Source organism: Merops nubicus, unplaced genomic scaffold (assembly GCF_000691845.1).
Source record: "Merops nubicus isolate BGI_N331 unplaced genomic scaffold, ASM69184v1 scaffold1665, whole genome shotgun sequence".
NCBI classification, from domain to species: Eukaryota; Metazoa; Chordata; class Aves; order Coraciiformes; family Meropidae; genus Merops; species Merops nubicus.
In genome coordinates, this window is record NW_008611429.1 from 17,243 (window position 1) to 28,467 (window position 11,225).

The following is an 11,225-nucleotide window of genomic DNA, read 5'->3' on the forward strand; positions in this document are numbered from 1 at the left end:
TCCAGCTCTACAGCTAGTCCAAAGCCCAGAAAAGGAGGAGCAGAGAAGACAACGTTCACTCAAGCCTGGGTCTTTGCTGGGGAGCAGCCACTGGGCACCAGCAGAGACCCACACTTGAATAAGGAGCAGGAGCAGGGCAGTGGACCTGAGGAGTCACTATCCACAGCTCAAGCCCTTGTTCTGCACATTGTGAGAACCCAATAACAGGCTTTTTACACTAGTCTTGATCTGCAGAGAGTGGAATTTGCCTGAGCAGGGATGCAGGCAGAGCAAGTTTTAATCTGGATCACCACAGTGAACTAAGGATGGGAAAGAGAAGTGGAGCCTGGTTCAACACTGGTGGGTTTTCCTATCAAATGAATATCTCAGTGATCCCCCACAGAGAAGTTTACATTAGAGTTTTTTCAGTAAAACAACTGTGAATACATCTTTAGGCAAGCAAGCACACAGGCTGCAACCCCCTGCATGGCTCTCAGACTGACCAACAGAGTAGCTGAGCTGTGATGGATATTCATATCATCTGTGTTGCATCCACATCTCAAAAATTAAGATGTTTCATTAAAAAATAATAGATGCAGTCCTAGTAACCATGTAGAAAAACCCTTTGTGAAGGAAGGAAGGCAGCTCCAGAGGAAAGCTGTAGTACCTGAGCTGGTGAACCTTTGATGCTGCTGCTACAAGAGGTGACCTCTACTGAGGTACTGCAGCTTTCACCAGGTAAATCACAAATCCAAGTACAGCATCTCTGCTCATAAAGAAGAAAACTCCAGTTGAAATGCTTCATTTCAGGATGGACCCTATGGAATTTGTAGCTTGTACCAAGTATTGTAATATATTGCTCTGTGTATTAAGCTCTCTTTTGATGAAAGCACAGGGAAGCGTTTATGCCATTTTGTGCAATCTGGATTTCAAAAAAAAATACAAACCATCTCTGCAGCTACAAATCTCATGGTTCACATTTGAAATTATTAAATGCTCACTGTTTATAATGCCAAGTATTTTAGCCAGGCTTGAATTTATGAACAGTTTCATTTATGTCTTCTTAACTCCATGTAAATCTATGTGCATAACTTAATTGAAGGCACATTTGGAAGATTATTTGCATGAAAATTGCTGATGAAGACGTGTCAAAATAGGAAAGTTATTTTAAGACAGCTATAGTAGGGTCTCTTCCTATCCAGGATGTTTGTTAGCTCTGACAAATCTTTGTTAATTTTGTCTGGCTGTTTTCATGAATTTTTGGGTTCCAACAAAAGCTAATAAAACCAGCTATGAATGCTTTAAATATAACTACATCTCAGAGAATATTAATCAGAGAAGGACTACATATATAGTGTCACTACAGAGGCATACACATTCATTGCTTTGTGCTGTGCAGAGGCAGACTCATTCCCTCATCAAACTTCCTTACATTTGAACTGCACTTGCCCAGAGTTAGGGTAGATTGCACGACAAATGTTATGATCATCAACATCCATTCCAGGGCATCAAAGTAGCTGCTGACCTTTAAATGTGAACATATTCACATACCAGTCTAGCAACCATCTGGTGTGACTTGACATTTCTGTTACTGGCATTCCTACTCCCTCTTGCAGCCCCCCTCCAAAACACTGTCAGTGTGATCTGTGCCCATGGGCAGTGCCACCTTCTTCTGCAGAATGTCCTCAGGGAAGAACACTTTCCTTCCTCTGGCCCTTCTCCTATTTGATGACTATTCTGTTCTCCAAATCCCACTGATTTACAGCCCTCTGTATCAAAAAAAATTAAGGGTGATGCCAAGCCAAACAGACCTGGGATCCCTCCAAGAGACCCACCCCACACAGAGAGGTCCCTAATGTCTCACACAGAGCAGTGCAGGTAGCTCAGCCCACCTATAATGCTACCCAAACTACCACACAAGTGCAGACAGCCCCCTCCTCATCCTCCCCTCCAGCCAGTCAGGATGGAGGTTCTCAGGGGAAAACCTACCCTCATTTTCCACATCCATAATCACACCCACACTGGTGTGCAGGTCACCTCCCAGCAGACAGAGCAGTGTGACACTTGGCAGTGGAAGGGTTGTGTGCATCTCTGTGACAGACTCATCACATGGGCACTCCCACCATCACAGGTCACTTGAACATCAGCAGGGGCTCTCCATCTGCCTCGTCTCCATGCCTGGACCCTGGGCTTCCTTACCCCAGCCACTGGCTCAAAGTCCTCCAGATGTTTCCTCCAACTCACCAGCTAGTCCAGCTTCAAGTTTCCTAGTGAATTATACATAAACACAGGGAGGATTAAATTCCCTGAAGCAATATAAACACACCCAGGTCTCTCCAGTTGCCAGCACTTAGACCTCTTACACACCCACAGACAACACGATCCCTCCAGTTGCTGCCACCCAGACCTAAAGTGCCCATGGCCTCTTCTCCAGTTGCTGGCACCATTTTCCCACACTAGTTCCTCTCTGATCCACTGTGATCCTTCCCCTTTGGCCCTTGCCCTAAACATTTCATAGTCACTTTTGCATCAGTCCACAAGCCTCTTCTGATAGCCCATATGACAAGCAGGCCCAGGTTTCCCATAATACTCCTGTTAGTCACGTTTCCCCCCTTCCTATCAGTTAAAAATTGATGTTCAGGTTGATGTTCTTGAAGGCTCTGCCTGAGTAGCTCCTTTAATGGACCATCAATCAGTGGCTGAAGCATTCTGGGTCCTCATTATTGTCTCTGTTGTGACTTCCTTGATAATGTTTGTGTGTCTGTGTGGTTAATTTATTACTTTCCTCATTACTCATTATTTCTTTCATAGTGAGGAGATCACAACCAGCTCCACACTCCACATACCCTCACTCTGCTGACTGGCAGCTGTTGCAGGACTCAGAAATGCAGAGCATCCCATCATTACAAGCTCCAGCTCCCTTTTATTATAAACATCTGTATCACGATAAGATAGCAAACCTAGACTTAGACTTCATGGTGTTGACTGAAAGTCAGGATGCAGTTTTACATGTTTTCTTCATGTTCAGGCAGACTTAAAGGACAGGGCAGGCACATCACACCACTGATTTCCATTTTTCTCCATTACATGGCAACACACAACACTGCCAGGCACTTCAGTAACTTTAGCACAGTATTTTATCTGGATGATGGATTATTTTCCAGACCTTACAACTTCACCATAGAAAGACCAATGATGCAGCTGTGGTTTTCCACTGATGCTCATCTTGTGTCTTTGATGCTTGTTTGCATTATCTTCAGAAGGATGTTTGAGTCTATGTATGTGGGAAAAAAAATAATTAAACAACAACAATAACAAACCTACATCTAACAGTTGATATGTCTGTATAAAAAAGAGTGTTACTTGCAAAGAAATCAAAACTCTTTATTGTAAGGCCATAAAGTAACAGTGTCAAGTATCTGTCATGGCACAGATGTACTGCACCTCTGCAGGACACCACACAAAGGCTATTAACACAAAATTAAAAGTGGAGCTCTGCTGTCTGCAAGGCCATTCCTCTTCAATTTGCTTACAAAAATTCTCCAGGTGGGAGAGATAGTCTTAAAATCCATATCCAGGATTTTAAGGGGAGATCTTTAGTAGAAAATGAAGTAATAGATGAAATACAAGTCCACTAAGTGGAAAACACAGTTTAGTTACAAACTGAATATCACTCCCATTGTTCACACCCTTCCACTCAATGCAGGGCTGCCACTGGGGCTGGGAGAGTAGAGGGGCTGGAGGAGAACATGCTTTGAATGAACTTTTTGGTGTTTGATAAATTAGTAATGCTTCATGCAGCTCTTAATTCCTTTAGATTCTAGAATCTTCAGACTTCAAAAAAGTGACATCTTCCAATTTACTTCTTCCTGAATCTAATTGTTTACTTTTTAGTAAATATATATATATGTGTGTGTGTATATTTGTTGAAAGAGTCAAAATACTTACTTCTTCCAGAGCCAGGCTCTCCCCATTTTTCTTTGCTTGGCTGTATTTCTTTTTCAGACACACAGCAGTTGTGATGGTGACAATGAGCATTACAGCAAACACAGCTATGGTGGAAGAAACAGCTATTACAGTATTTTCATGAGTCGAGCCTTTTCTTTCACATTTTTCTCCCATGTACCACCAGTTGTCACCTGCTGGACATCTAGAAAGTAAAAAAACAAATGTGTGCTGTCACCTAAAAGTCAAAGATGTGAAAAGGTCTACTTAAGAAAAATGGTATCTCTGATGCACTGTTTCTATATCCCAAAGAATAATGAAGTAATCTTAAAATGGACTCTGATTTTAAAGTTGTCCTTGCACATCTGGGCATGCTTCTTCCAGCTTCTTGCTGCCTTATAGGTCACATCTTCAGAGGGAGCCTTTGCCAGAAAACCCAGCTGAGGTTCTGATCCTTTTTGACTGCCTAAGGCCTGGCTGCAGCTGATTTACAGGGTCTTTTGCTACTAGTAGACATCCCCTCTGGGTCACTCAGTTCTCCTGTCTGGTTTCTTTTCCCTGAAGTTGGTAGCACTTCTGTTGATAGAGAACTCACTTTCTGCTCCATGAAACTGGTGGCTGTCACTTGGACCACTGTCATGTAGTATTTGCTTACACTATTGCTAATTAGACTCATATCCTGATGCAATTCTGCTTTTTGTCATGCTCAGCTTTTACACAAAGCCCTTCTATCTTCATTTTTAAAAAGCCTTTATAGAAAGGAGTTGAATAATCTCATAAATTAACTGGTCCAGAAGCTTTACACCACCCACTATTTTTTATCCAATCTAGCCACATGTAACCACCCTCCAGAAAACTTCATGGACCTGTTTCCTCAGGTGTTCATTGCTTTTATAACTCTCAGCTCACCTTATGCAGCAGTTTGAACCCATGAGATAAACGAGGTGGAGTCCACAGGCTGGACTCTCAGGGCATTGCTGACCAGAGAGCAGCTGAACCAAAACCTAGGTGCAGGAATTCCCCAGTTCTAGGACTGATCCACTTGAAGATGTTCCCATCACATTCCCCTTTCCCTGCTCAGTGTTGCTCCACTCTTAGACGTGCTACATTCTGCTCAGAACTTTGCACTGACAGAAGAAGCTTCTTTTCAAATTTAAAGAGCTTGTATGAGCTGCCTCTGCCCTCCTCCAAAGAAGATAAGAAAATAAATCAACATCCTAGAAGCTGTCTGAGATTAGGACTAAAAACAGCCTGCAAGATTTGACTCTTTCTCCTTTTCCAGCATCACTAGTGTCTCTGAAACATTTTATAATGAGCATATAAGGGTGTCAATGATCTAACTGAAAAAAAAATTAATAAAAATGTATATATATATATATGCAATACTGAGGACAGCACATGTGCCCTTGTCTTTCTAACTTTGGTTATTCCTAATCTTGCTGGTTTTCCCGTTCTTGCCTGAACTATTTATTCAGAACTATACATTTAACTCTGAAAATGTGTCTGTTTGCAGCACACTGCAAGAACTGTTGGGGGAACTTGATGTGCTCCAGCTTAAAATGTTATGTTCATTTCCCAATAGAAAGTCAGAGTGGAAACTGACTGCTGGTCACACACTTCTCTAGGAGAAAAAGTAGGTCACAGAGGCACTAGAGCTTCAAGTAGTCCAGAGATGTCAGAAAATAAATGTTCCCTTTCCATAATTTTGAGATCAGGCATAACATTCAGCAAAACTTTTTTTATTTTGGTCTTCTTGGAAGAGCTTCTTGACATTTACTCACTTGTGATCTGCTTCTGATGGGTTGCACAAGAATTGTTTTATAAAAGGTTTCTAAATGGGGAGATGTGACACTTAATGAGTCATCTTGACTTCTTGCTCTTGGCCTTTAGATGTTTGCCTCACGGGCCTCTCCTGGTTCACCTGCCCTGGCACAGCATCACATAAAGGTGCTGTCGTCAGCCTTAGAGCTTGTTTGAGGGCTGGAACAGCACTAACCAACCAGGTGAGATACCTAAATGCATCCACAAAGAATGAAATAAAAGTTGATATTCATTTTCTTGCAGGGCAAACAATCTTTTTAGCCCTCATTCCTGGTTTCAAAGGCACACAACTACACTTTGGTCATTCATGGTCATAATTTGCACTAAATATTTGAGTCAAATTCCAAGATAATGTCTATGCTGCTTCCTGCCTGAAAACATTAAACATTTTTTCTAGTGATATAAACACTCTTTTCTTTCATCTGCATTTATATTTAACTCTTCTTGGTCATTCGTGGTCATAATTTGCACTAAATATTTCTGAGTCAAATTCCAAAATAATGTCTATGCTGCTTCCTGCCTGAGAAGTATTAAACATTTTTTCTAGTGATATAAACACTCTTTTCTTTCATCTGCATTTATATTTAACTCTTCTCAGTTTTGCTACAGGGACTTCTAAGGAGATGGACAGTTCATTTTATAACCTTGGATAAATACATTCCTGATAAAGATACATTTAAAGTATAATTTACAGCAAGGTCAAGCTTCCAAATGGTCAGATGTTGAGGTTGGGAGGGTCATAAGTTCAGTCTCACAGTAGCAGCTGGAAATATTTGCCTTAACCAGCTGTGGTCTGTCTTTCCTTTCATAAAGAACAAATTTATTCTACTAGGAAGGTCGATGACTCGTGCTAAAATTGCATTTGAGGGTGAGTAAAGGCAGTTACCTGCACACGGGTGCTCTGTCTACAAGGATGCAGACACCATCATTTTCACAAGGGTTGTCTGGACACATCTCTGGGACCTGCTCTTCTGGCTCCCTGGTCGGGGTGACGGGGGCTGTGGTGGTGGTGGTTGGGTTGGTGGTGGTGGTAGGGTTGGTGTTGGTGGGGGTTGGGTTGTTGTTGGGGGGGGGGGGGTTGTTGGTGGTGGTGGTTGGGTTGGTGTTGGTGGTGGGCTTAGTGCTGGGCACGGCCGTAGAGGTTGGTTTGATGGTGTTGGCACTTGTTGTATTTGTATCAAAGGTGGGGGAAACACTCGGCTGAGCTGGTAGTAGATGTGATATATCTGTGTGATAAAAACACAAGAAATAAGGTCTTTATTTTTTTCTTTATTCTAATAAATTCTTATAGTAAAGAGCAAAGAGCCTGTCCCAGGTATAATGGGTTAATAGCCTTTTTTTTCTTTTCAGGAGAATGATTTATTTTGGAATGTCCTCTAGATTTTTTTTCAGAAAGAAAGAATCTTATTTGATGTACTCTATTCAAAACAGTTCAGAGAATTAGCATAGTTTTATACACTTTCACATGAGATAAAGGAATTAGACAGTACAAATATGGTTCCACAAATTTGTTCAAGCATCTGATTTGACTTTAGCTACGGGTGTAGCTCCAAACCTGCTCATGTGCAGAGTACATAGTGTGTATTTATACCCACAGCACTAGTGACTCAGTAAGTATGTGATGCTCTGTGTTTACTGTGTCATGAGGAATATCAGCTATGTGTACATACCTTCCATTGTTAAGAGAATATAAATACTGTCTTCTTTAATAAAGTCACGGCTTCTAAGTCTCTGATGAGTTAAAAATGCATTTGTTCCACTTCCTGGGCCTCTCATGAATTTAGTTCCATTGGGAAAAGTTGCTATGGACCCCACTTTGTCTGGCCTATCCCAAAGATAATTTGATGAGGAACCTGGAAAAGAAAAATGAACTGAATGTGAGTGTGGGACCACTCTGGATTTCTTTCTCAATAGGGTTTCTTCCTTCTCAGATAATCTCTGCTGCAAAGTAGTACTGAGGCCTCTCTCAACAACCAAGACACACTGTGTCCTAATTTGCCTGCTTCTGCTCATGGATATCACACAATCATAAGATTGTTTAGGTTGGAAAAGACCTTTAAGACCATGGAGTCCAACTGTAAACCCAGCACTGCCAAGTCCACCACTAAACCATGTCCCTAAGTCATGAATACAGAGAAGACAATAAATTCCCTGAAACTCAAGGTCTACTTTCAATGCTGAAACTGCCTACAATATTTGCAGATTTTTTTGCCTGAGATTCCACACTGATGAGATGCACAAGATAACGGAGATCTTCAACAGCTTGCTTGAGCCTGAGGTTTTGAGAAAAGAATGGGGTTACTGGAGAGCTAGCTGAAAATCTGTTCTATTTTCTTTTAAAGTGTAGTGGACAAGAAGATGAGTAGCACATGAATCATCCAAAAAATGAATTAATAAAGTGCTTCTCAAAAAAGAGCATCTCTTGCTGTGGATGTAGGGCAAAGGGTACTTGGACAACCTGAACGGTCACAAGGCACTGCTGTTCCTTCCATCAAACTCTGCTCTACATCTCAAAGTTGAGCTTGATTGTCTAGGAAAGTATCAGACAGAAGGAGAAGTCAGCTGCTCCAACACCTCTGCTGGTTAGAGAAAGGGTAGGAGTTACAAAGCTTCTTGTGGGAATCTGGGGCAACTGGCACTATATGAATAAAAAAGGAGCATAGTGCAAACAGATTTGTGTCCACAGGGTCAGGGAAGGAAAAGGTCTAAGCACTGTGGCCATAACAGCAGAGAACACAGGGAAAACCTCAGCCCTCTGTGGAGGGCCTGGAGTGGTGAATCTTTCATTTACAGAGAGGACATTTCATTTTTCTAGCTTGCCTACTTTGTTTTCACAGAGAGATAGTGTCATGGGAAAATTAAAGAAAATAATTTTTTTAAAAATAATACTATGAATTAGACATCTTTATGCCTTCCTAACGTTATGATCTGAAAGCACAGGAAACTAATTCAGTGGTGGAGGTGGTTTCTTCTGGCAAAACCCTTATGTTGATGCAGAAAGGCATTTTGGCTTAAATGTATTCTTTATCCTATGATGAATATGGGGGTTTTCTTCAGCATCTCTCTTTACAGAGATTCCTACCATACCTCAGAGTCACATCTTTACCTCAACTGCCTCCTTTACAAGTTATTGTGGACAATTGCTCCTTATCTTCTCACACCTTGGCCGAGTACACATTATGTAACACGTATCAGTACTTTGTCCATCTGTATCTTTGTGCTGACAGCACTGGACCTTTTATCAGGAGGGTGGGGATTTGTTTAATAGCTGCACTTTTATCTGGTATGAACCGTGTGTATTGTTAATTCAGTATTTTTCTTATCAAACTTTCTGGAACACTTCCATTCTCATTAAAGCAGATACAAATGCATCTTCACAGATCATATGAAAAATGTCAGAAGTGGATCATCCACCTGTTTCTCATATAAATTGGGACCTTGAAATCCAAGGGCCCACCTTAAACTACTTGTATGTTCAGTTTTTTCTTGTCTGAGGATCAATCATAGTATTGCTGCAAACAAACGAAAAATCACAGAAGCTAAAAAACCTGCACTACAAAGATCAGATTGGATTCATTATCTTTTGGCTGTGTTTTAAACATACTGGCTAGCATCTCTGATTTTCACTGACCTGATAACTGCAGGGGGTCTGTTGTTATGCTCCTTTGGTTGGACATCCGTTGGCGAATATCAGGATGCTGGTCGAGCAGAACCATGGTAGCTTGTTGCCATGCACAGGGCCATTGCAGCTGAGCATCATTTGCTCCAGAAATCAAGGACAAGTAAATTCCTAAATTGAAAGGGTTATTGCTGGTACCATTCACATACAAGCTGACCTGAAAAGCATATCCTTTGCTGGAGTAAAAAGGTGGGCTGTATATTCTTCCTGCTGTGCCTGCTGGACTTGTGTTGAGGAGGTGTGTGAAGTTTCTGATATGCCAGACGTGGTGGGGACACTGAGTCTCTGACAAGTTGATGTCATCAATAGAGAGGCCTCCACTTGACAAGCCACTTCCCCTCACACCTTGGAACACGACCCGGAATTTACTTGTGACGTCCAAGGAAACGTGATGGAGCTGCCAGTAAGCTGCAGGTGAACCTGAAAAACAAGGGTGGGGATTTCTGTGAATAGCTCTCCTGTAGATGTTACTTTTCCAGGGCAAGATCATATCTTCTTAAATCAATTTTCCAATTAATATATATAGCAGCTCTTTAATTTGAGTGAAAACAGTCTTAACGGTTTTTAAGACTGCTTTGTCTTTTCTATTTTTCAAGATTATTGCATTAAATCAGCCCCAAAGTTGTGACAATTATATGCACAAAGATGGCTGTCACCTGTATTAAAAAGAAAAAAAAAACTCAGAACAAGAAATATTCAAATAACTGAATAATAACATGTCTCAACAAAAAATAATGCTTACAGAGGATTCTGGAAGCCTAGAAGTACAAGGCTGGTTCATTCCATTGGTTCTGTATATTTAAATGGCTTGTCAGAAGATTGCATATGCAGAAGCACCATTCCCCCATCAAATGATTAATGGTACTAGGTTCAAATTAAAGCCAGTTGTTTGCAAAACCTGCTTCACATAGTAAAATCTCACCACAAGTCTGATGCTGCATCCAAAAGTGCCTGCACCAGCAAAACCCAATTGACTCCAAGGGCAGTGAGTGCAGAAGCAAAGACATCTGCACATGGGCCTTGTAAGGCAGGTGAAAGTAGGACATCCTTTGTTAACAGTGTAGTAAAACAGGGGGTTTTGTCATCTGGCTTCTGCTCACCCCCACAGAAGAGCAGATTTCCAGCTGCAGTTGTGGAACAAGCAGTGCCAATCCCAGGTGCAGAACTCATGCTCCCTCTCCTAACCATCCTAAGCACAACACAATGAATCTCAGAGATGAGTCTTCATTTCTTGCCATTTTTCATTACCCTTATAATTAGGAGGGAAAAAAAAAAAACACAAACCCACAAACAGTTTTTCATTACCCTTATAATTAGGAGGAAAAAAAAAAACAAACCCACAAACAAGAACAAAAGCACCCCACTGCTTTCCATTAAATTGCCTCCTGCACAAACTAATGGTTTTTTGAGCTGCACAGATTATCTGCAAGACTGGGGTTTCTGACTCATGCTCAATGAGCAGATCAGCTACTGTGCTGCAAAATGCTCCCAGCTGAAGGCAAGACACAGCTGCCACAGACCACCAGAGAGGGCTTGTCCCTCAACCTCTCCAGCACGGTGGTGCACTGCAAACCCATGAGCAACTCAACCAGCATGTCAGGCTGTGGTGTTCCATGGTGTTCCTCCACCATGAGTTGGTGAGCATAACTTCTCACGTGAGAAAAATGAAACAATATGGAGGAAAAAATAGATCTTAAATCATTCTTGAAAGTTTTACTAGAGGTTGTCAAAGTAGGGTGCCCATTTGGACACATGTATGAGATTTAAAAGGAAATTATGGACCTGAGAAAGCAGGACTGGG

At 41.5% G+C, this 11,225-nt stretch overlaps 1 protein-coding gene across 1 annotated transcript in view; it reads right to left on the minus strand.

Moving 5' to 3' along the window:
• Positions 1 to 3,927: 3,927 nt before the first annotated feature.
• MEP1B (meprin A, beta) overlaps positions 3,928 to 11,225 on the minus strand; it is a gene marked incomplete at its 3' end in the record, with an annotated part of 18,422 nt that continues 11,124 nt past the window's right edge. Inside the window, exons 10-13 of the mRNA XM_008941205.1 lie at positions 9,377 to 9,844; positions 7,416 to 7,598; positions 6,632 to 6,971; positions 3,928 to 4,129 (exon numbers count right to left, since the gene is read on the minus strand). Coding sequence (XP_008939453.1) covers positions 3,928 to 4,129; positions 6,632 to 6,971; positions 7,416 to 7,598; positions 9,377 to 9,844 — 1,193 coding nt within the window. The remainder of the gene's footprint in view (positions 4,130 to 6,631; positions 6,972 to 7,415; positions 7,599 to 9,376; positions 9,845 to 11,225) is intronic.